The sequence below is a fragment of the Amblyraja radiata genome, unplaced genomic scaffold, assembly GCF_010909765.2.
Source record: "Amblyraja radiata isolate CabotCenter1 unplaced genomic scaffold, sAmbRad1.1.pri scaffold_476_ctg1, whole genome shotgun sequence".
NCBI classification, from domain to species: domain Eukaryota; kingdom Metazoa; phylum Chordata; class Chondrichthyes; order Rajiformes; family Rajidae; genus Amblyraja; species Amblyraja radiata.
Window position 1 is genome coordinate 1 of NW_022630561.1, and position 23,689 is coordinate 23,689.

Here is a 23,689-nt window from a genome sequence, read left to right on the forward strand (position 1 = left end):
TCCCCCCCCCCTCCCTCTCCCCTCCCTTTCCCCCTCTCAGCCTCACCTACCTCCTCTTCTTCCTCTTCACCTCCCTCCATCTCTACGCCAATGTCCGGGCAGTGCGATCCGTCGTCATGGAGACTGTGAACCGGGGGAGACTTCGGATACTCCTGGAGGACTTCCTGAGAGAGGGGGCAGTTCCCTCTCCCCCCTCTGTTAACGCCCGGGAACCTCTCCTGCCTGGTCAGTGCTCAGGGAGAGGGGGAGGGGGAGAGGAGTGTGGGAGGGATGAGAGAGAGGGAAGGATGGAAGGGGGAAGGATGGAGGGAAGGTGGGGATGATTGGGCAGAGGGCAAAAGGAAACAAGGATGGGGTGGAAAGGGAGAGGGGGACGGAGGATGTGGAAGGAGGGAAGAGATGGGGTGGTGAGAAGGGGGGAAGGAAGGAAGGAAGTGAGTGGAGGGAGCTCTGCGGGAGAGGGGGAGGGAGGGATGAGGAGGGAACGGTGCGGGAAGGAGGGAGGGATGAGGAGAGAGCTTGTCAGGGAAGATATTACAGCAGTGCTTTGGCAGGATAGATTAGAGGGCTCGTCTAGGGAGGCTATTTGGGTGGAACTGAGAAGTGGGAAAGGTGTAGCAACACTTATATTATATGGCGGTGTATTATAGACCGCCAAATGGGGAACGAGAATTGGAAGAGCAAATATGTAAGGAGATAGCAGATATTAATAGTAAGCACAAGGTAGTGATTGTGGGAGATTTCAATTTTCCACACAGAGACTGGGAAACACATTCTGTAAATGGGCTGGATGGTTTGGAGTTTGTAAAATGTGTGCAGGATAGTTTTTTGCAGCAATGCATAGAGGTACCTACTAGAGAAGGGGCAGCGCTGGACCTCCTGTTAGGAAATGAGGCAGGTCAGGTGGAGGAGGTATGCGTTGGGGAACAGTTCGGGACCAGTGATCACAATACCATTAGTTTTAATATAATTATGGAGAGGGTCAGAACTGGACCTAGGGTTGAGATTTTTGATTGGAGAAAGGCTAACTTTGATGAGATGCGAAAGGATTTAAAAGGAGTGAATTGGGACATTTTGTTTTATGGGAAGGATGTAGAAGAGAAATGGAGGACATTTAAAGGGGAAGTTTTAAGAGTACAGAATCTTTATGTCCCTGTTCGGTTGAAAGGAAATAGTAAAAATTGGAAAGAGCCATGGTTTTCAAGGGAAATTGGACACGGTTCGGAAAAAGAAAGAGATCTACAATAATTATAGGCAGCATGGAGTAAATGAGGTGCTTGAGGAGTATAAAGAATGTAAAAAGAATCTTAAGAAAGAAATTAGAAAAGCTAAAAGAAGATATGAGGTTGCTTTGGCAAGTAAGGTGAAAGTAAATCCAAAGGGTTTCTACAGCTATATTAATAGCAAAACAATAACGAGCGATAAAATTGGTCCATTAGAGAGTCAGAGTGGCCAACTATCTGCAGAGCCAAAAGAGATGGGGGAGATATTGAACAATTTATTTTCTTCGGTATTCACCAAGGAGAAGGATATTGAATTATGTGAGGTAAGGGAAACAAGTAGAGTAGCTATGGAAACAATGAGATTCAAAGAAAAAGAAGTACTGACACTTTTGAAAAATATAAAAGTGGCTAAGTCTCCAGGTCCTGACAGGATATTCCCTAGGACATTGAGGAAGTTAGTGTAGAAATAGCAGGGGCTATGACCTAAATATTTCAAATGTCATTGGAAACGGGAATAGTGCCAGAGGATTGGCGTACTGCGCATGTTGTTCCATTGCTTAAAAAGGGGTCTAAGTGTAAACCTAGCAATTATAGACCTGTTAGTTTGACTTCAGTGGTGGGCAAATTAATGTAAAGGATACTTAGAGATAATATATATAAGCATCTGGATAAACAGGGTCTGATTAGGAACAGTCAACATGGATTTGTGCCTGGAAGGTCATGTTTGACTAATCTTCTTGAATTTTTTGAAGAGGTTATTAGGGAAATTGATGAGGGTAAAGCCGTGTATGTTGTGTATATGGACTTTGACCAGGTTGGTTGGTTGGTTGAGAAGGTTCAATTGTTGGGTATTAATGCAGGAGTAGCAAGATGGATACAACAGTGGCTGAATGGGAGATGCCAGAGAGTAATGGTGGATGGCTGTTTGTCAGGTTGGAGGCCGGTGACTAGTCGGGTACCTCAGGGATCTGTGTTGGGTCCACTGTTGTTTGTCATGTACATCAATGATCTGGATGATGGTGTGGTAAATTGGATTAGTAAGTATGCAGATGATACTAAGATAGGTGGTGTTGTGGATAATGAAGTAGATTTCCAAAGTCTAAAGAGAGATTTAGGCGATTTGGAAGAATGGGCTGAAAGATGGCAGATGGAGTTTAATGCTGATAAGTGTGAGGTGCTACATCTTGGCAGGACAAATCAAAATAGGACGTACATGGTAAATGGTAGCGAATTAAGGAATGCAGTTGAACAGAGGGATCTAGGAATAACTGTGCATAGTTCCCTAAAGGTGGAATCTCATATAGATAGGGTGGCAAAGAAAGCTTTTGGTGTGCTAGCCTGTATAAATCAGAGCATTGAGTATAGAAGTTGGGATGTAATGTTAAAATTGTACAAGGCATTTGGTGAGACCAATTCTGGAGTATGGTGTACAATTTTGGTCGCCCAATTATAGGAAGGATGTCAACAAAATAGAGAGAGTACAGAGGAGATTTACTAGAATGTTGCCTGGGTTTCAGCAACTAAGTTGCAGAGATAGGTTGAATAAGTTAGGTATTTATTCTTTGGAGCGCAGAAGGTTAAGGGGGGACTTGATAGAGGTCTTTAAAATGATGAGAGGGATAGACAGAGTTGACGTGAATAAGCTTTTCCCATTGAGAGTAGGGAAGATTCAAACAAGAGGACATGATTTCAGAATTAAGGGACAGAGGTTTAGGGGTAACATGAGGGGGAACTTCTTTACTCAGAGAGTGGTAGCTGTGTAGAATGAGCTTCCAGTGGAAGTGGTGGAGGCAGGTTCGATTTTATCATTTAAAAATAAATTGGATAGGTATATGGATGGGAAAGGAATGGAGGGTTATGGTCTGAGTGCAGGTAGATGGGACATGGGGAAAAGAAGTGTTCGGCACGGACTTGTGGGGCCGAGATGGCCTGTTTCCGTGCTGTAATTGTTATATGGTTATATTATTAACCCCTTCCTGTTTTCCAGTGCTGTGGGAGAGAGAGAGATTGATTCTGGGTGCCCCTCTTCACCGCGTTGTTGGCAGGTCAGTCTGCCCCTATACACCTCACAGAGTCACACAGCGTGGAAACATGCCCACCAACAAACATGCCCAACTACCCTTGTCCCACCTGACTGAGTTTGGCCCATATCCCTTTAAATCTATCCTATTCATGTACCTGTCCAAATGTTTCTTAACTGTTGGGATAGTCCCAGCCTCCACTTCCTCCTCCGGCAGCTCATTCCATGCACCCATCGACCTTTGTGTAAAAAATTTACCGTTCAGATTCCTATTACATTTTCCCCCTTAAACCTATGTTCTCTGGTTCTCGATTCCCCTACTCTGGGCAAGAGACTCTGTGCATTTACCCTATCTATTTAGTTTATTAGTTTAGTTTAGAGATACAGCGCGAAAACGCTCCCTTCACCTGACCAAGTCTGCACTGACCAGCGATCCCCGCACATTAACACTATCCTACACACACAAGGGACAATTTACATTAATACCAAGGCAATTAACCTACTAACCTGTACATTGTAGAAGTGTGGGACAAACCAGAGCAGCCGGAGAAAACCCATGCAGGTCATGGGGAAAACATACAAACTCCATACAGATAGTACCCGCAGTCGAGATGGAACCTGGGTCTCTTGCGCTGTAAGGCAGCAACTCTTCCACTGCGCCACCATGCCGTCCGTCTTCATGGTCGTGTACACCTCTATAAGATCATTGTGCTCCAAGGAATAGAGTCCTAGCCTGCTCAATCTCTCCCTGTAGCTCAGGCCCTCGAGTCCTGGCAACAGCCTCGTAAATCTTCTCTGCACCCTTAACATCTATCCTATAACATGGTGCCCAAAACTGAACACAATACTCTAAATATGGCCTCACCAATGTCTTATACAACTACAACATGACCTCACAACTTCTATACTCAATACTGACTGATGCAGGCCAATGTGCCAAAAGCCTTTTTGACCAACTTATCTACCTGTGACTCGAACTTCAAGGAACCACGCACTGTACTCCTAGGTCCCTATGCCCTACAACACTACTCAGAGCCCTACCATTTACTGTGTAGGTCCTGCCTTTGTTCAAAGTCCCAAAATTCGTATTCAATTCCATCAACCATTCCTCCGCCCACCTGGTCAATCGATCCAGATCCTGCTGCAATCTTTCACGATCATCTTCACCATCTGCAAAACAACTTTTGTTTCATCAGCAAACTTGTTAATCTTGCCCTGTATGTTCTCATCCTAATCATTGATGTAGATGACAAACGGGCCCAGCACCAAACCCTGAGACACACCACTAGTCATAGGCCTCCAGTCTGAGAAGCAACCTTCCTCCATTACTCTCTGCTTCCTTCCATGGAGCCAACTTGTTATCCATTCAGCTATCTCTCCTTGGATCCCATGCGATCTAACCTTCCAGAGCAGCCTACCCTGCGGAACCTTGTCGTACGCCTTACTGAAGTCCATGCGCACAACATCTTGGTAGCAAAAACAGGAAGGCAGATGACTATCTAAATGGCGTAATTGGGAAAAGGGGTAGTACAACGGATCTGGGGGTCCTTGTTCATCAGTCTATGAAAGTAAGCATGCAGGTACAGCAGGCAGTGAAGAAAGCGAATGGCATGTTGGCCTTTACAACAAGAGGAGTCGAATATAGGAGCAAAGAGGTCCTTCTGCAGTTGTACAGAGCCCTAGTGAGACCACACCTGGAGTATTGTGTGCAGTTTTGGTCCCCTAATTTTAGGAAGGACATTCTTGCTATTGAGGGAGCGTAGGTTTACAAGGTTAATTCCCGGGATGGCGGGACTGTCATATGCTGAGAGAATGGAGCAGCTGGGCTTGTACACTGACGTTTAGAAGGATGAGAGGGTATCTCATTGAAACATATAAGATTGTTAAGGGTTTGGACACACTAGACGCAGGAAACATGTTCCCGATGTTGGGGGAGTCCAGAACCAGGGGCCACAGTTTATGTATAAGGAGTAAGCCATTTAGAACGGAGACGAGGAAACACTTTTTCTCACAGAGTTGTGAGTCTGTGAAATTCTCTGCCTCAGAGGGTGGTGGAGGCAGGTTCTCTGGGTGCTTTCAAGAGAGAGTTAGATAGGGCTCTTAAAAATAGCGGAGTTAGGGGATATGAGGAGAAGGCAGGAACGGGATGATCTGATCACATTAAGTGGTGGTGCTGGCTCGAAGGGCCGAATGGCCTACTCCTGCACCTATTGTCTATTGTCTATCTACAGCTCTGCCTTTATCAACCTTTTTGGTCACGTCTTCAAAAAAATCAATCAGATTTGTGAGACACGACCTCCCATGTACAAAACCCTAATCAGCCCCTGCCTATCCAAATGCCTGTTTAACCGATCCCTCAGAATACTCTCCAGTAACTTATCAACTACTGATGTTAAGCTCACCAGCCTATAGTTCCCAGCATTTTCCCTGCAGCCCTTCTTGAAAAGAGGCACAACATTTGCCACCCTCCAGTCTTCCGGCACCTCTCCTGTGTTGAAGTACGACTCATAAATTTCAACCAGGGCTCCCGCAATTTCCTCTCCAGTTTCCCACAATGTCCTTGGATATATCAGATTAGACGCTGGAGATTTGTCTACCTGCAAACACGACAGTACCTTCAGTACTTCCTCGACGGTAACCCTCACTGCTCTCAAGACACTTCCAGTGAATGCTCCAATTTCCTCTGTCCTGCTGTGTTTCTCCTCGGTAAATACAGAGCAGAAATACTCATTTAGATCCTTGCCCATCTCCTGTGGCTCCACACACAGGTGACCGCTTTGATTCCTGAGAGGTCCCACTCTCTCACTAGTTACCCTTTTCCCCCTTATTTATTTATAAAATCTTTTGGGAATGTCCTTAATGTGGACATTAAGCTATCTCCTGGCCCCTTTTTGCCCTTCTGATTTCCCTTTTTGGTTTACTCATGATTTCCCGAAACTCCTCCAGGGATGCACTTTATCACAGCTGCCTATCCCTGTCCCATGCATCATTCTTGTTTTTGACTAATGTCTCAATTTCCCTCGTCAGCCAAGCTTCCTTACACTTGCCTGCTTTGCCCTTCACTCTCACGGGGACGTACACAACCTGAGCTATCATCAGTACACTTTTAAAAACATCCTTTCCTCAGTTGAGCATTTTAACACATGGACCCTCTCCGTCCCTTAAACCTAATCGAACTGTGGTCACTGGTCCCAAAAGGCTCCTCCACACACACTTCATTAACTTGCCCTTCCCAATACTAGATCCAGTGTTGCCCTCTCACATGTGGGGGCCTCCATATACTGAAGAAAACTCTCCTGAACACTTTTGAGGAATTGCACCCCATCTGAACCCTTTACACAATGATTTTCCCTGTCAATATTGGGAAAGTTGAAATCCCCTACTACAACAACCTTATTTGACCTGCAGCTGTCTGCAATCTCCTGGCATATTTGTTCTTCTAATTCCCGTTGACTATTCGGGGGTCTGTAGTGCACCCCCAACAAGGTGATCATCCCTTTCTTGTTCCTCAGCTCCACCCATATAGCTTCACTAGACGAACCGTCCGTATTGTCACCTCTGAACACTGCCGTGACATCCTTCTTAACCAACAATGCAACTCCCCCCTCCTCTTTTTCCCGCATCCCTGTCTCTCCTGTATCTCCTGTAGAGTTGGCAGCAGAAGTTGAGCAGCGAGGATGGAGAGCAAGAGTATGTCCGGTAGAGGTGGGTTATAGACGTTTCATAGCGAGATCGACCACCTCGCTATTTGGACAGCTGGACATTTGCATACAGAGTTTGCGTCAGGCAGCAAAGCAAATGTCAGAGGCAGCAGGGGTAAGGCAGTAGGTGGATTTGGTGGGGAAGAAATAGTGTCAGTTGGGGGCAGAAAGGAAACCTATGACATGCATTTTGTGTATTTTTTTGTAATTGTAGTCTGTAAGTGTATGTAAGGATGAGGGTGAGATTTGTGGTGTTACCAGTTTAATGATGGGTAGGATTTATGGAAGATAGGATGCAGGTGTTTATCATTTGTTAGAGTACGCTAATTGGCTGCAGCTTTCTTTATTTAGTCGATGTTGATGGTGAGAGCAGCTATTGAGGGGATTGCGGAGAGGGAATTCGTTTTTAGATCCGTTTTTTTAATAAAAAGTATTAATATGTAGGTAGGTACACAAAAATGCTGGAGAAACTCAGCGGGTGCAGCAGCATCTATGGAGCGAAAGAAATAGGCAATGTTTCGGGCCGAAACCCATAGATGCTGCTGCACCCGCTGAGTTTCTCCAGCATTTTTGTGTACCTTCGATTTTCCAGCATCTGCAGTTCCTTCTTAAACACTTAATATGTAGGTAGCTGGGTTGATTTCTGCATATGGAGTCATTTATTGTAAGTTGGTATATTTAGTTAGATAATACTTTGGTTTTGGGCTTGGTTTTCTTAGTTGAGCACTTATCCTGGAGTTATAGCCCAAGTACTTTATGTTCTGACTGTGATGCGGTCTCACCAACGTCTTATACAACTACAACTTTTATACTCAATACTTCGATTGATGAAGGCTAAAAGCCTATTTGACCACCCAATTTACCTTGTACACCTCCTTCAAGGAACTATGTACCTGCAATCTAAGAATCATCTGCTCTGCAACAATAGCAATTATGCCACTTTCAGGGAACCATGTACCTGCACTCCTAGATCCCTCTGCTCCACAACACTTCCCAGGGCCCTACCGTTCACTGTGTGGGTCCTGCCCGTGCTAGACTTCCCAAAATGCACCACCGCACATTAAATTCCATCAACCATTCCTCAGCCTACCTGGCCAATCGATCAAGATCTTGCTGCATTTTAAGATGACCATCTTCGCTATCTGAAAAACCACCCACTTTAGTGTCATTTGCAAACTTGCTAATCTTGCCCTGTATGTTCTCATCCAAATCACTGATATAGATGACCAACAGTAACGGGCCTAGCACTGAACCCTGAGGCACACCACTAGTCACAGGCCTTCAGTGCGAGAAGCAACCTACCATCACCACCCTCTGCTTCCTTCCATTAAGCCAATGTTCTTTCCTTTCAGCTATCTCTCCTTCTTTAGCGGGTTGGCTGGATGGCACAAGGCAAAGAGTTGCAATAAAAGATGCCTTTTCTGGTTAGCTGCCAGTAACTTGTGTAGTCCGCAAGAGTCGGTGATAGGGCCGCTTCTTTTCACGTTGTATATTAATGATTTGGATAAGGGGACTGAAGGCTTTGTGGCCAAGTTTGCAGATGATGCTGAGATAGGTGGAGGGGCAGGCAGTGTAGAGGAAGCAACAACTCTGCAGAAGGACTTGGACAGGTTAGGAGACTGGGCAGAGAAGTAGCAGATGAAATTCAATACAGCAAAGTGTGGAGTCATGCATTTTGGTAATAAGAATAAAGGTGTAGATTATTTTCTAAATGGAGAGAGAATCCAGAAATCAGAAGTGCAAAGTTGACTTGTGAGTGCTGGTGCAAGACTCCCAAAAAGTTAATTTGCAAGTCGAATTGGTGGTGAGGAAGGAAAATTCAATGTTAGCATTTATATCAAGAGGACTATAATGCTGAGACTCTATAAGGCGCTGGTCAGGCAGCATTCGGAGTAATGTGAGGCAATTTGTGCCCCATATCTGAGGAAGGATGTGCTGGTTCTGGAGAGGGTCCAGAGGAAGTTTACAAGAATGATTCCAGGAAAGAGCGGGTTAGCATATGATGAGCGTTTGACAGCACTGGGCCTCTACTCGCTGGAGTTTAGAAGAATGGGGAAGGACCTCATTGACACTTACAGAATAATGAAAGACATAGATAGAGTGGATGTGGAAAGGATGTTTCCACTGGCGGGAGAGTAGAACCAGAGGTCATAGCCTCAGAATTAAAGGGCGCTGTTTTGGAAAGGAGGTGAGGAGGAACTTTAGTCAGAGGGTAGTTAATCTGTGGAATTCATTGTCACAGAGGGCTGTGAAGGCCGTCAGTCGATATTTTTAAAGCAGAGATAGACAAATTCTGGATTAGACAATAGGTACAGGAGTAGGCCATTCGGCCCTTCGAACCAGCACCGCCATTCAATGTGATCATTCCTGATCATCCCCAATCAGTACCCCGTTCCTGCCTTCTCCCTATATCCCATGACTCCGCTATCTTTAAGAGTCCTATCTAGCTCTCTCTTGAAAGTATCTGGCGAACTGGCCTCCACCGCCTTCTGATGTAGAGAATTCCACAGACTCACAACTGTGTGTGAAAAAGTGTTTCCTCATCTCCATTCTAAATGGCTTACCCCTTATTCTTAAACTGTGGCCCCTGGTTCTGGACTCCCCCAACATTGGGAACGTTTCCTGCCTCCAGCATATCCTCTCATCCTTCTAAATTCCAGAGTATACAAGCCCAGCCGCTCCATTCTCTCAGTGTATGACAGTCCTGCCATCCCGGGAATTAACCTTGTGAACAAGAATGTCCTTCCTCAAATTTGGAGACCAAAACTGCACACAATACTCCAGGTGTGGTCTCACTAGGGCTCTGTACAACTGCAGAAGGACCTCTTTGCTCCTATACTTGACTTCTCTTGTTATAAAGGCCAACATGCCATTCGCATTCTTCACTGCCTGCTGTACCTGCATGCTTACTTTAATTGACTGATGAACAAGGACCCCCAGATCCCGTTGTACTTCCCCTTTTCCCAACTTGACACCATTTAGATAATAATCTTCCTTCCTGTTTTTGCTACCAAAGTGGGTAACCTCACATTTATCCACATTAAACTGCATCTGCCATGCATCTGCCCACTCTCCCAACCTGTCCAAATCACCCTGCATTCTCATAGCATCCTCCTCACAGTTCACACTGCCACCCAGCTTTGTGTCATCTGCAAATCTGCTCATGTTACTTTGAATCTCTTCACCTAAATCATTGATGTATATTGTAAATAGCTGCGGTCCCAGCATCGAGCCTTGAATTAGAATGAGTGTTAAAGGTTATGGGGAGAAGGCAGGAAAATGTCAGAGATCAGCCATGATGAATGATGGGTCGAATGGCCTAATTCTACTCCTATAACATGAACGTGAACTTAAATCTAATCTTCCAGAGCAGCCTACCATGTGGAACCTTAGATAGTCATACAGCATCGAAACAGGCCCTTCGGCCCAACTTGCCCGCATTGGCCAACATATCCCACCTGGCCTATATCCATCCAAATCTACCCTATTGATGTACCTGTCCATATGTTTCTTAAACATTGGGATAGTCCCTGCCTTAGCTACCTCATCCGGCAGCTCATTCCATACACCCACCACCCTTTGTGTGAAAAAGTTATCCCTCAGGTTCCTTTTAAATCTTTTCCCCTTCACCTTAAACCCATGTCCTCTGGTTCTCGACTCCCCTACTCTGGGCAGAGACTCTAGTTGTGCTTTAGGCTTTGGTTGTTGCTGCCTCTCTTTCCGTTTTATTTTCTAATTCTGCGCATCTGTTGGTTTCGAAGGTCGCTGTTCCTTCTCGTATGCTGGTTCGCCAGAGTTTCCTGTCCTTGGCATTGGTTTCCCAATTGCCAATGTCGATTTCACATTTTTTCATGCTGGCTTTTAAGGCGTCTTTGAATCACTTCTATTGTCAGCCTCTTTTCCGTTTGCCTTCTTTAAGCTGGGAGTAGAAGGTTTGCTTTGGTAGACGCTCATCTTCCATCCGAACAACATGACCGACCCATCTTAGTTGGTTCTTGATGACGAAGGCTTCGATGCTTGATGTTTTCGCTTCATTCAGCACGCTGACATTGGCTCTTCTGTCTTCCCAGCTGATATTTAAGTTGCTTTGAAGACATTGTTGATGGAACTTTTCAAGTGTTTTCAGATGGTGTCGGTATGGTGTCCAGGTTTCTGATGCATACAGGAGCGTTGGAATCACCACTGCCTTGTACACTAACATTTTGGTGTCTGTTCGGATGTCACGATTTTGAAAGACTCTCATTCGAAGACGTCCAAAAGCTGTTCCAGCAAACTTCAGACGATGTTGGATCTCGTCATCAAGGTCGACATTGGAGGAGAGGTGACTTCCAAGGCACAGAAAATGATCCACATTTTCCAGGGTTGTTTCACCGTTAAATTGATGGTTCTTTCCGATTTGTCTCCGTTGGTGACGATTGGTAGATAACCTGAGTCTTCTTGGAGTTGATGGTAAGTCCAAGTTTCGTGTATGCATTGTTGAAGGCAGTCAGGATCTGTTGGAGATGATTTTCTGAGAGAGCTGCAACACAGTTGTCGTCTGCGTGTTGGAACTCGATGAGGGAGCTCATAGATGTCTTAGTTTTGGACTTGAGACGGGCAAGATTGAAAAGTCTGCCATCTGTTCTGTCGACAATTTTGATTCCTGGGGGTAGGTCGTCTTGGATGATGTGGATGGTTGTCGCAATGAAGATGGTGAACAGTGATGGGGCAATCACGCATCCCTGTTTCACTCCTGATCTGACTTGAAGCGGCTCACAGTTACAGTTGCTGGCCATGACTATGGCAAGCATGTCATCGTGGAGGAGTCTCAGGATTCAAATGTACTTTTCAGGACATCCAAAGGTGGATAGGATGTTCCATAAGAGTTCTCCTGATACTGAGTCTAAGGCCTAAGTGAGGTCGATGAATGCCATGTACAAAGACCGAAGTTGTTCACAGCGTTGGAGCTCCGACCGCGGGGCCTGTGGACTTTAACATCGTGAAGCCACGGTCTCCAGTAAGAAGCGGTTTATTCGGAACGGCAAGCTGTGGAGTGTGTTCCGATCCGTCCCGACGTCGGAGTTTCGAACATCTGTTGCGGCGACTGCGGAGGGTTCAAGGCCCCGACCATGGGTGAACTAAGGAGGAAGATGACTGAACTTTATTGCCTTCCATCACAGTGAAGAGTGCTGATCCCACTGTGGTGGATGTTTATGTTAAATTCTATTGTGTATTGTGTTATTCCTCTTTGGCTGTATGGTAACTCAAATATCACTACCTTCATTGGTGCATGTGACAATAAGTTTGAACTTGAACACCATAGCTTTTTCAGGTTTCGGCTGCTCTTCTGGACTGCAGCCTTGCATTCCTGATAGAACTTCCTTTTGGCAGCCGACTGTTGGTCAGTTTGTAAGGCGATGAAAACGTTTCTCTTTTCATTGATGTTTGTCGGAGTTTCATTGGAGTTGTTTGTCATTATGGTCGAACCAATCATATAACCATATAACAATTACAGCACGGAAACAGGCCATCCTGGCCCTTCTAGTCCTGCCGAACACTTACTCTCACCTAGTCCCATCTACCTGCACTCAGACCATTACCCTCCATTCCTTTCCCGTCCATATACATAGAAACATAGAAAATAGGTGCAGGAGGAGGCCATTCGGCCCTTCGAGCCAGCATCGCCATTCATTGTGATCATGGCTGATCGTCCCATATCAATAACCCGTGCCTGCCTTCTCCCCATATCCCCTGACTCCACTAGCCCCTAGAGCTCTATCTAACTCTCTCTTAAATCCATCCAGTGATTTGGCCTCCTCTGCCCTCTATGGCAGGGAATTCCATAAATTCACAACTCTCTGGGTGAAAAATTTGTTCTCACCTCAGTCTTAAATGACCTCCCCTTCATTCTAAGACTGTGGCCCCTGGTTCCGGACTCGCCCAACATTGGGAATATTTTTCCTGCATGTAGCTTGTCCAGTCCTTTTTTAATTTTATATGGTTCTATAAGATCTTCCCCTCATCCTTCTAAACTTCAGTGAATACAAGTCTCGTCTTTTCAATCTTTCCTCATATGACAGTCCCGCCATCCCAGGGATCAATCTCGTGAACCTACGTGCCTCAATCACAAGGATGTCCTTCCTCAAATTAGGAGACCAAAACTGTACACAATACTCCAGATGTGGTCTTACCAGAGCCCTATACAACTGCAGAAGAACCTCTTTACTCCTATACTGAAATCCTCTTGTTATGAAGGCCAACATTCCATTAGCTTTCTTCACTGCCAGCTGTACCTGCACGCCAACTTTCAGTGACCGGTGTACAAGGACACCCAAGTCTCGCTGTATCTCCCCCTTACCTAACCTAACCCCATTGATAATAATATGCCCCTTGTTTTTGCCGCCAAAGTGGATAACCTCACATTTATCTATATCATACTGCATCTGCCACACATCTGCCCACTCACTCAACCTGTCCAGATCACCTTGCAACCTCCTAACATCCTCTTCACAGTTCCCACTGTCACCCAGCTTTGTGACATCCGCTAACTTGCTAGTGTTGCTCCTAATTCCCTCTTCCAAATCATTAATATATATGGAAAACAGTTGTGGCCCCAACACCGAGCCTTGTGGCACTCCACTCGCCACTGCCTGTCATTCTGAGAAGGACCTGTTCACTCCTACTGTTTGCTTCTGGTCTGCCAACCAATTTTCTATCCATGTCAACACCCTACCCCCAATACCATGTGCTCTAATTTTAGTCACCAGTCTCCCGTGCGAGACCTTATCAAAGGCTTTCTGAAAGTCTAGATACACTTCATCCATTTTACTTGTCACATCCTCAAAAAATTCCAGATTAGTCTAGCATGATTTCCCTTTCATAAATCCATGTTGACTTGGACTAATCATTTTACTGCTATCCAAATGCCCCATTATTACTTCATCTTTTCAGCCCGATTCATACCTATCCAATTTATTTTTAAATAATAAAATAGAACCTGCCTCCACTGGAAGCTCATTCCACACAGCTACCACTCTCTGAGTAAAGAAGTTCCCCTCATGTTACCCCTAAACTTCTGTCCCTTAATTCTCAAATCATGTCCTCTAGTTTGAAACTTCCCTACTCTCAATGGAAAAAGCTTATCCACGTCAACTCTGTCTATCCCTCTCATCATTTTAAAGACCTCTATCAAGTCCCCCCTTAAGCTTCTGTGCTCCAAAGAATAAAGACCTAACTTGTTCAACCTTTCTCTGTAACTTAGTTGCTGAAACCCAGGCAACATTCTAGTAAATCTCTTCTGTACTCTCTCTATTTTTTTGACATCTTTCCTATAATTTGGCGACCAAAATTGTACATCATACTCCAGAATTGGCCTCACCAATGCCTTGTACAATTTTAACATTACATCCCAACTTCTATACTCAATGCTCTGATTTATAAAGGCCAGCACACCAAAAGCTTTCTTTACCACCCTATCTACATGAGATTCCACCTTCAGGGAATTATGCACAGTTATTCCTAGATCCCTCTGTTCAACTGCATTCCTCAATTCGCTACCATTTACCATGTACATCCTATTTTGATTAGTCCTGCCAAGATGGACCACCTCACACTTATCAGCATCAAACTTTTTTGCCCTGATGGTTTTTTTTTAACAAACTCAATAGTTTGCTTGCAGGAGGCGATGATAGCGTTCTTCAATAGATTCCAGTGTTCTTCGACAGATGGTGGGATTTGTTGAGGCAGTTGTTCTTTAAGTTTCTGTTGAAACTTCTCCACATGGTTGATGTCTTGAAGGATGTCAACATTGAATTTCTTGATGGTGTTCTGGTTCTTGTGTTTCCTTTTGGGCCGAATCTTCATTCTCATGGTGGACGAGATGAGACGATGGTCTGTCTGGCACTCGTCAGCACCAGTTTTATTTTCAGTAGATCTTGTTGGTCACGGGATCGTACGATGATGTAGTCGACGAGGTGCCACTGTTTGGAACGTGGATGCTGCAAGAGACTTTGTGCCTGTTTTTCTGGCGAAATAAGGTGTTTGTAATCACCAGGTTGTGTTCAGCACATTTGGTGAGGAGGAGTGTTCCATTGGCGTTGACCTTGCCAACTCCTTCCTTGCCGATTGTTCCAGTCCAGAGCCTATGATCTTTCCCGATTCTGGCATTGAAGTCTCCTAGGAGAATGACCTTGTCATCGTTGGGAACAGAGGACATTACGTCGTCAAATTGGGCATAGAAGTTCTCCTTTACGTCAATTTCAGAGTCCAGAGTTGGAGCAGAGACGCTGATGATGGTGGTGTATTGGTTCTTGATGAGCTGGATTCGATAAGACGTTCGTTGATTCCCAATGGTTCTGTCAGCTTCTGAAGTCGGCTGTTTCAGACGGCAAAACCCACTCCATGGATCTTCGGTTGTTTAAGATCAAGACCTTAGCAGAAAAAGATGTTTTTACCTTGTTCCTCCTTTAGTTGCCCTTCTCCAGCTCTGCGATGTCAAAGCTGAATTTCTGGAGTTCCCGAGCAGCAAAGGCGGTTCTTCTCTCTGGTCGCTCTGAGTTTGGGTTGTCCATCAGAGTTCGTATATTCCAAGTTTCATAGTTTCGCATATTGATGGTTTTCGACCGCATCATGGTGATTCCTCTTCATGTGGCTTTCCAGACAGGACGAGGCGAAGCAGACTATTTTTAGGGCACCTTTTCTAGCCCCTTCCCAGTTGAGGGTGAGCAGAGTGGATCCTAAAGATGACTGCTCAGACACGAATACTGTTATTGAACAACTTTCCTGCTTCTGTTCAAAGTTGAGCGGTTGAATCAAGTATTCACCGCTTCCGTGCTGGTTCTTGACTAGGAGCTTCCAGCCATCGCATGGCTTGCTCCCGTCGCCCTTCCCCGATCGCCGAAAGTCTTGAGAAGTTTTGTGCTGCTCACAGAACTAAGCCGCCCGTGCGAGTGTTTGTTTAACGTGTACTTGATGTTGTACTCCAAGAAGCACACGGTCCTTCACAAACCAATCAACTCATTCCTATGGCAAGGGAACCAAGATGATTGGAGCTGATAGATCTGTTACAGCCTTCATCCACCTTCACAGCCGTTGAGTTGAAGATAACTTTGTCCGCCTGGTCCGCCGTTGAAGCTGGTGCTTCGGACGGCATCGCTCTCGGAATCATGGAGGCACACAAGCCCCTTCACCACGACAAGGTAAGATCTGAAGAGGTACAATGTCTACAGCTCTGCCCTCATCAACCTCATTACAGCAGCATGGTGGCGCATCGGTGGAGTTGCTAGCTCACAGCAGCAGAGACCCGGGTTCAATCCTGACTACGGGTGCTGTCTGTACGGAGTTTGTTGTATGTACTCTCTGTCACCTGTGTGTGTTTTCTCCAAGATTTTCGGTTTCCTCCCACACTGCAAAGACATACAGGTTTGTAGGATAATCGGCTCGGTAAAATGTAAAATTGTCCCTAATGTGTGAAGGACGGTGTTAACGTGTGGGGATCGCTGTTCGGTGCAGACTCAGTCGGCCGAAGGGCATCTCAAAACTAAACTGAACCTTTTTGGTCACATCTTAAAAAAACTATTCCACATATTCTAGATATATTCTATATGGAACTTAACTGAACCTCTCTGTATCTTTCCACAATCTTTAATATCTTTCCCCAGCACTTATGAACTTAAAAAGGCCACAGAGAATAATACAAAGAATTATTTACTTGGAATACATAAAAAGAAGGGTGAGTATTAATTATTAAATACAGTCCAGGAGGGGGAAGGGGACGGGGGGGTCTGATGCACAGTTACGCCCTGGTACAGAAGGGAGCAGAGGGGATGGGGGGAGGGGGAGAGGGGGGGGGGGGGTAGAAGGGGAGTGGGAGCAGAGGATGATAGGGGGAGGGGGAAGAGGGGGGGGAGGGGAGGGGGAGGATGAGAGGAGGGGGAGGGGGCGAGGGGCACAGGGGGAGAGGGTAGGGGGGTCTGACACCTGTGTGTGTTGACAGGTGAGGTGTGTGTGTCGTTACGGGAGGGATCGGGAAGCCTCGATGTGTTACAAGCTGCGTTCCATGCGGAATTATTGTTCCTGATCCTGAACCGCGATCTCTCCGAGTTTCCCATGGAAAATCGTAAATTAACAGACCTGCAGCGAAATGCGAGAGCAGGTAAGACGCAGATCTCCCCCCTCCCCCTCCCACCATCCCCCTCCCACCATCCCTCTCCCCTCCCCCTCTCTCCCTCCCAGTCTATCCCCCTCCCCATCTATCCCCTGCCCCCATACCTCCCCCTACCCCCTCCCTCCCCGTCTATCACCCTCCCCCCTCTATCACCCCTCCCCCCATCCCCACTCCCTCCCCTCACCCTCTCCTTTCCTATCTCTCCTCTCCCTCAGTCGCCCTCTTTCTCCCTCCCTGTCGATCCCGCCACCTCTCCTCCCCCACCCACCCCCCTCTGTTCCCCCCTCTGCCCCCTTCTCTCTCTCCCCATCTCTCCCTCCCCCTCCCCCTCTCTCCCTCCCCCTCTCTCCTTCCCCACATCTCTTTTCCCATTCTCTCTCCCATCTGTCCCCGTTCAACTCCACCCCTCTCCTCTCTTTCTCCCTCTCTCCTCCCTCCCTCACACTCTCCATCCCTCCCCCTCTCCCACCCCCCTCCCCTTCCCCCCCTCCTTCCCTCCCCCCTTCCCCTCTCACCCTCTCCCTGCCCCTCTCCACCCCTCTCTCCATCTCCCCCTCGCACTCCCACCCTCACACTCTCCCGCCCCTCCTGCTCTGCCTCCCCACCTCTCTCTTCCTTCCCTCTCTCCCCCTCTCCATCCCGCTCGCTCGCTCCCTCCCTCACCTGCTCTGCCTCCCATCTCTCTCTGCCTCCATCTCTTCCTTCCCCCCTCTCTCCCCCCTCCCTCCCCGTCTCTCCCCCCTTTCTCTCAACCCCTCTCTCCCCCCCTCTCCACCTCCCCCTCAACTCTCCACCTCCCCTCTCCCTCTCCCTCCCCCCTCTCCCCCTCCCCCTTCTCTCTCTCCCCATTCTCTCTCGCTCTCTCCCCCATTCTCTCTCCCTCTCCCTCCTTTCTCTCTCTCCCCCATTTCTCTCTCTCTCCCCCCCCCCTTTCTCTCTCTCTCTCTCTCCCCCCTTTCTCTCTCTCTCCCCCTCCCCCCCCTCTCTTCGGATCTGTCTTCACTAAGGAAGACACAAACAATCTCCTAGATGTACTGGAGGACAGTGGATGTAAGGGGATAGAGGAACTGAAAGAAATTTTCATTAGGTGAGAAATAGTATTGGGTAGGCTAATGGGACTGAAGGATGATAAATCCCCTGATGGTCTGCATCCCAGGGTCCTCAGGGAGGTGGCTAGAAATAGTGGACTCACTGGTGATTATTTTTCAATGTTCAATAGGTTCAGGATCAGTTCCTGTGGATTGGAGGATAGCTAATTTTATCCCATTTTTCAAGAAAGGAGCGAGAGAGAAAACGGGGAATTACAGACCAGTTAGCCTGACTTCGGTGGTGGGAAAGATGCTGGAGTCAATTATTAAAGAGGTAATAATGGGGCATTTGGAGAGCAGTAAAAGGATTAGTCCAAGTCAACATGGATTTATGAAAGAAAAATCATGCTTGACTAATCTTTTGGAATTTTTTGTGGATGTGACAAGTAAAATGGATGAAGGGGAGCCGGTGGATGTAGTGTATCTAGACCAGCGGTGGGGAACCTGCAGCCTTCTTGGCCATTAAATGTGGCCTTTTGAAGGAATCCAAATTTTGTAGAACAAATCTTTTTATCATTATTGATATGTTTTTGTTCATCTTTTATTAGTTTTATTTTAATCTTAAAATGAATGTAATTAAAGTACCAAAGAGTAAAAGAAGATTCATCGAAATAATCCTCCCCTACTGACGGCCACAACTAAAACATTCGTTAGTCATGAGGGCTATTTTTACAAGATAATCTACATTTTGAAGTATATCTAAGTGAAGTTTCTTGGATGCGGCCTTATTAGATTACAGCTAACTTAATGCGGCATTCCAACATGAAAAGGTTCCCCACCCCTGATCTAGCGAGTGGAGTGCCGCAAGGCTCGGTGTTGGGGCCGCAACTGTTTACCATATATATTAATGATTTGGAAGGGGGAATTAGGAGCAACTCGAGCAAGTTTGCAGATGACACAAAGCTGGGTGGCAGTGTGAACTGTGATGAGGATGTTAGGAGGTTGCAGGGTGACCTGGACAGGTTGAGTGAGTGGGCAGATGCGTGGCAGATGCAGTATAATACAGATACAGTAAATGTGAGGTTATCCACTTTGGTGGCAAAAACAAGGGGGCAGATTATTATCTCAATGGGGTTAGGTTAGGTAAGGGGGAGGTGCAGCGAGACCTGGGCGTCCTTGTACACCGGTCACTGAAAGTTGGCTTACAGGTACAGCAGGCAGTGAAGAAAGCTAATGGGATGTTGGCCTTCATAACAAGAGGATTTCAGTATAGGAGTAAAGAGGTTCTTCTGCAGTTGTATAGGGCTCTGGTGAGACCACATCTGGAGTATTGTGTACAGTTTTGGTCTCCTAATTTGAGGAAGGACATCCTTGTGATTGATGCAGTCCAGTGTAGGTTCACGAGATTGATCCCTGGGATGGCGGGACTGTCATATGAGGAAAGATTGAGACTAGGCTTGGATTCACGAGTTTAGAAGGATGAGGGGATATCTTATAGAAACATATAAAATTATAAAAGGTAGAGAAAAGTGCTGGAGAAACTCAGCGGGTGCAGCAGCATCTATGGAGCGAAGGAAATAGGCAACGTTTCGGCCCAAAACCCTTCTTCAGACTGATGTAGGGTGGGGGGGGGGGGGGGCGGGGTCATGAAAGGAGAAAGGAAGAAGAGGAGCTAGAGGGCTGAGGGAGAGCTGAGAAGGGGAGGAGACAGCAAGGGCTACTGGAAATTGGAGAAGTCAATGTTTATGCCGCTAGGGTGCAAACTGCCCAAGCGGGATATGAGGTGCTGTTCCTCCAGTTTCCGGTGGTGCCTACTCTGGCCATGGAGGAGGCCCAGGACAGAAAGGTCAGATTCGGAATGGGAGGGGGAGTTGAAGTGCTGAGCCACCGGGAGATCAGGTTGGTTAATGCAGACCGAGCGGAGGTGTTGGGCGAAGCGATCGCCAAGCCTACGCTTGGTCTCACCGATATAGATCGCCTGACATCTAGAGCAGCGGATGCAATAGATGAGGTTGGAGGAGATGCAGTTGTTCAAGATGGAGACGCATGGAATTATAAAAGGACTGGTCAAGCTAGATGCAGGAAAAATATTTCCAACTTAGAATAACGGGGAGGCCATTTAAGACTGGTGAGAAAAAGGTTTTTCACCCAGAGAGTTGTGAATTTGTGGACAAATCACTGGATGGATTTAAGAGAGAGGGAGGGTGGAGAGAGAGGGGCTGGTGAAATCAATGGATATGGGGAGAAGGCAGGCACGGGTTATTGATTGGGGACGATCAGCCATGATCACAATGAATGGTGGTGCTGGCTCAAAGGGCCGAATAGCTTCCTCCTGCTATTTTTTATGTCTATGTCTCTCCCCCCTCTCTCGCCCTCACCTCTCCCCTACTCTCACCCCCTCTCTCCATCCTATCTCCCTGTCTCTCTCCCCCTCTCCGCTCACCCCCCTCACTTGCCACCCTCCCCCCCCCTCCCTACCTACCCACTCTCCCACCTCTCCTCTCTCTCCCCCTCCTCCCTCTCTCCACTCCCTTCTCACTCTCCCCTCTGTCCCCCCCTCTCACCCCCCTCCCTACCCCAACTCTCCGTCCCTCTCCCTCTCTCCCCCCCTCCCTTTTCCCTTCTCTCTTCCCTCTCTGTTTAGTATCACGTGTACCAAGGTATAGTTGCGTTCTATCTGGTCAGCAGAAAGACTACACATGATAACAATCAAGTCAGCCCTCCCTCCCTCTTTCCTCCCCTCACCCCCCCATCCCTCCCCCTCACTCTCCCCCCCTCCCCTTCACTACCCCCTCCCTTCCCCTCTCCCTCCCCTCCTCTCCATCATTCTCTCCCTCTGTCCCTCCCTCCCTACTGCTCCCTCTCTCCCCTCCGTCTCTTTCTCCCCCTCTGCCCCACTCTCCTTCCCCTTCTCCCTTCCTGCCTCCCCTCTGCCCTCATCCCTCGCCCTTCCATCCCCCCTACCCTCCCCTCTCTCTGCCACCTTCCCCCCATCTCTCTTCTCACCCCTTTTCCGCCTCTCACCGCTTCTCTCGCCCATTCCCTCTCCCCCTCCGTCCCCCTCTGCCGCATCTCTCCCCTCCCCTCTCCCCCTCCTCCCTCTATTCTTTTCTCTCTCCCCCTCCCTTCTCTCTCTTCCCCCTCTCTCTCTCCCTCTTACCATCCTTCCTCCATTCTCCACTCTCCTCCTTTCCTCCACTCTCTCCCCTCTCCCAATCACCCCATTCCCACCTCTCTCCCCATGCCCCCCTCACTCCCAATCTCTCTCTCTCCCCAGAGATGGATGATCGACTCTGGAGGCTGGTGTCAGACACGCACTCCGTGATGGATGAGCTTTGGACTCCTCTGCTCCGGGGAGTATCCTCCAATGGCTGGGACACACAGAGAGAACAACTGGGGAAGGAGGAGTGGAGGGGGTGTTGGGGACTGGTAAAGTGGGAGTGATGGAGGGGGTGACAGAGAGGCAGGGAAGAGAGGGGGTAGGAGATAGTGGGGGGGGGGGAGAGAGAGAGAGAGAGAGGGGGAGGGCGGGGGAGGGTAAAGGTTGATTCCCACCCCCCCCGAAAGTGATTGCAATAAATGTTGGGTAAATTACTGCAAGGAATTGTCTTAATTTAAATCCTCCCACGCCCCCCATCCCCCCCATCCCTCTCTCCCTCTCTCCCTTCGTGCTGTTTCCCCAAATCAACCAGAATTGCTCAGATTCTGTGCTACCTCATTTGGACCTTGATGGAGTGTATACATCCAGCAGTTGTTGCACGGCTCTCATGTGAGGGAGTATATACGCAAATAGCAGCATCCTAAGGTTAAGGTTCAGGATACTGAGTTGGATGATCAGCCATGATCATATTGAATGGCGGTGCAGGCTCGAAGGGCCGAATGGCCTACTCCTGCACCTATTTTCTATGTTTCTATCCTCTGCAGTGGCTGGGCCCTTTTAGCCTTTCCCCATTCTCATCATTCCAGGCAGCCGCCTACATACATAATATGTCCCCTTGAATGGCTGCGATGGTCCTGTATGACACTTCATGGTGCGCGCGCAGTTCCCAAACCTTCCTTGCGGCAATGGCAAGTGGCATCAATTGGTTGGTGAGGATGAATGGCCAATTTGAGTCGTGGGATCTTCTAGGCTCTACCCTCATTTATCATCCAACCTGCTCCAAATGGGGGTGTATTACATCCCGCAAAGATTGATCTGTTCCCCTCTATTGGTCGAGGGACATACTTCCTCGGGTTATCGGAACCTTTACAGGTTCGTTCCAGGCAGCCACTGCCTCGGATATCATTACGGAAGCAATGAGCAGCTCGGACCTCTGTGAGATTAAGGGGTATGCGAAAGAGTGGTCGTCCTCCTCCACTTGTACAGGGAATCTGGTTACATACCCAACATGCACTTATATTACTGTGGAAAGCAAACTCATAACCCATGAAAATAAATACATTATTTCTTCTGGTCCAACCCACTCTCCTCAGTCCCAGTACAACAACAAGGAGCTCCAGTCTCATTATCTTTCAGTTTTCCAATGCGCTTGCAGTCAATCAGGTGTATCCAACGTGGGTGATCCTCAACCTTCACCACAGTCCAGGAGGACCTGGTGCAGCCCTTTCCACCTCGGTTGTCTCTTGGCTGTATGGACTGCTTTTCGTATTCCGTTGGCAATGGCTTCTGTGCCTCTTGTACCTGAGAATGTAGAACTGACAAGGCATTGGCTAGTTGTGCGCATGTGATCAATTCATAGCTGAGCGCGTGTGGAATCAAATTAACCTCCACACTCTGCCGCGCCTAGGGGACGACTGTCAGCAGGGGTCAATTTGGTGGCTTTGTGTGGGGTGACTCTCATTTCAATGGGCCAGAGGCAGAACCCTGATCCAGCTGTCGAGTTTCTCTCACAAATTTGGCTAACTTAGTTTTCAGGGTCCCATTTGCCCTTTCAACCCCTCTGGTAGCCTGCGGGTGGTGGACACAGTGAAATTGCTGCTTAATATTAAAATGCTGGCACAGTTCCTTGTTAGTTTAGCAATGCAACTAGACTAAGGCCTGGTCCCCAAACGCAACCCCATTCCCCAACGCAATATTCCACCACTCACCCATAGCCCCTAACTGCGCAGGCACAGCTCATTCCCCCTCATCCCCCAGCACTGGGGATCCCCACACACTCTTCATGTGTGGGAGGAGGGGAGGTTGTATGTAGGCAGGGGGGTGTAGGAGGGGGAGAGAGTGTGGGGGAGGGGTGTGTGGGGTGTGTATGTGTTGCGTTCTGCACCCGAGGGAGGGGGACGACTTCAGGCAGGTGCTGTTGGGGGCCAATGAGGGTGTGGGGGAGCGTCCTGCAGCTGGCGGAGGGGGGTGGCTTCAGGCGGGGGCTGTTGAGAGCCAGTGGGGATGGGAGTGTCCTGCAAGCGGGGTTGGTGGCCGTGGGGGGAGGGGGCATCATATAGCCGGGGAGGGGGCAGCTTCAGATGGGGCCTGTCGGGGGCCGGTGGAGGGGGTGGAGAACTGCCTCAGGCAGCGGCCAGTGTGGGGGGAACGCTGCCGTGGCCTACAGCTGGGGGAGTGTGTGCGGGCGGGGGGG

The 23,689-nt window shown here is 47.8% G+C and overlaps 1 protein-coding gene across 1 annotated transcript; it reads left to right on the forward strand.

Moving 5' to 3' along the window:
• Positions 1–16: 16 nt before the first annotated feature.
• Positions 17–21,587, forward strand: rusf1 (RUS family member 1). Its single transcript, XM_033016759.1, has 5 exons — positions 17–225; positions 3,211–3,268; positions 16,583–16,653; positions 16,918–17,076; positions 21,394–21,587. Exons 1-5 carry the CDS (start codon positions 117–119, stop codon positions 21,558–21,560), a joined length of 564 nt encoding a protein of 187 aa, XP_032872650.1. The 5' UTR covers positions 17–116; the 3' UTR covers positions 21,561–21,587.
• The last annotated feature ends 2,102 nt before the right edge of the window (positions 21,588–23,689 follow it).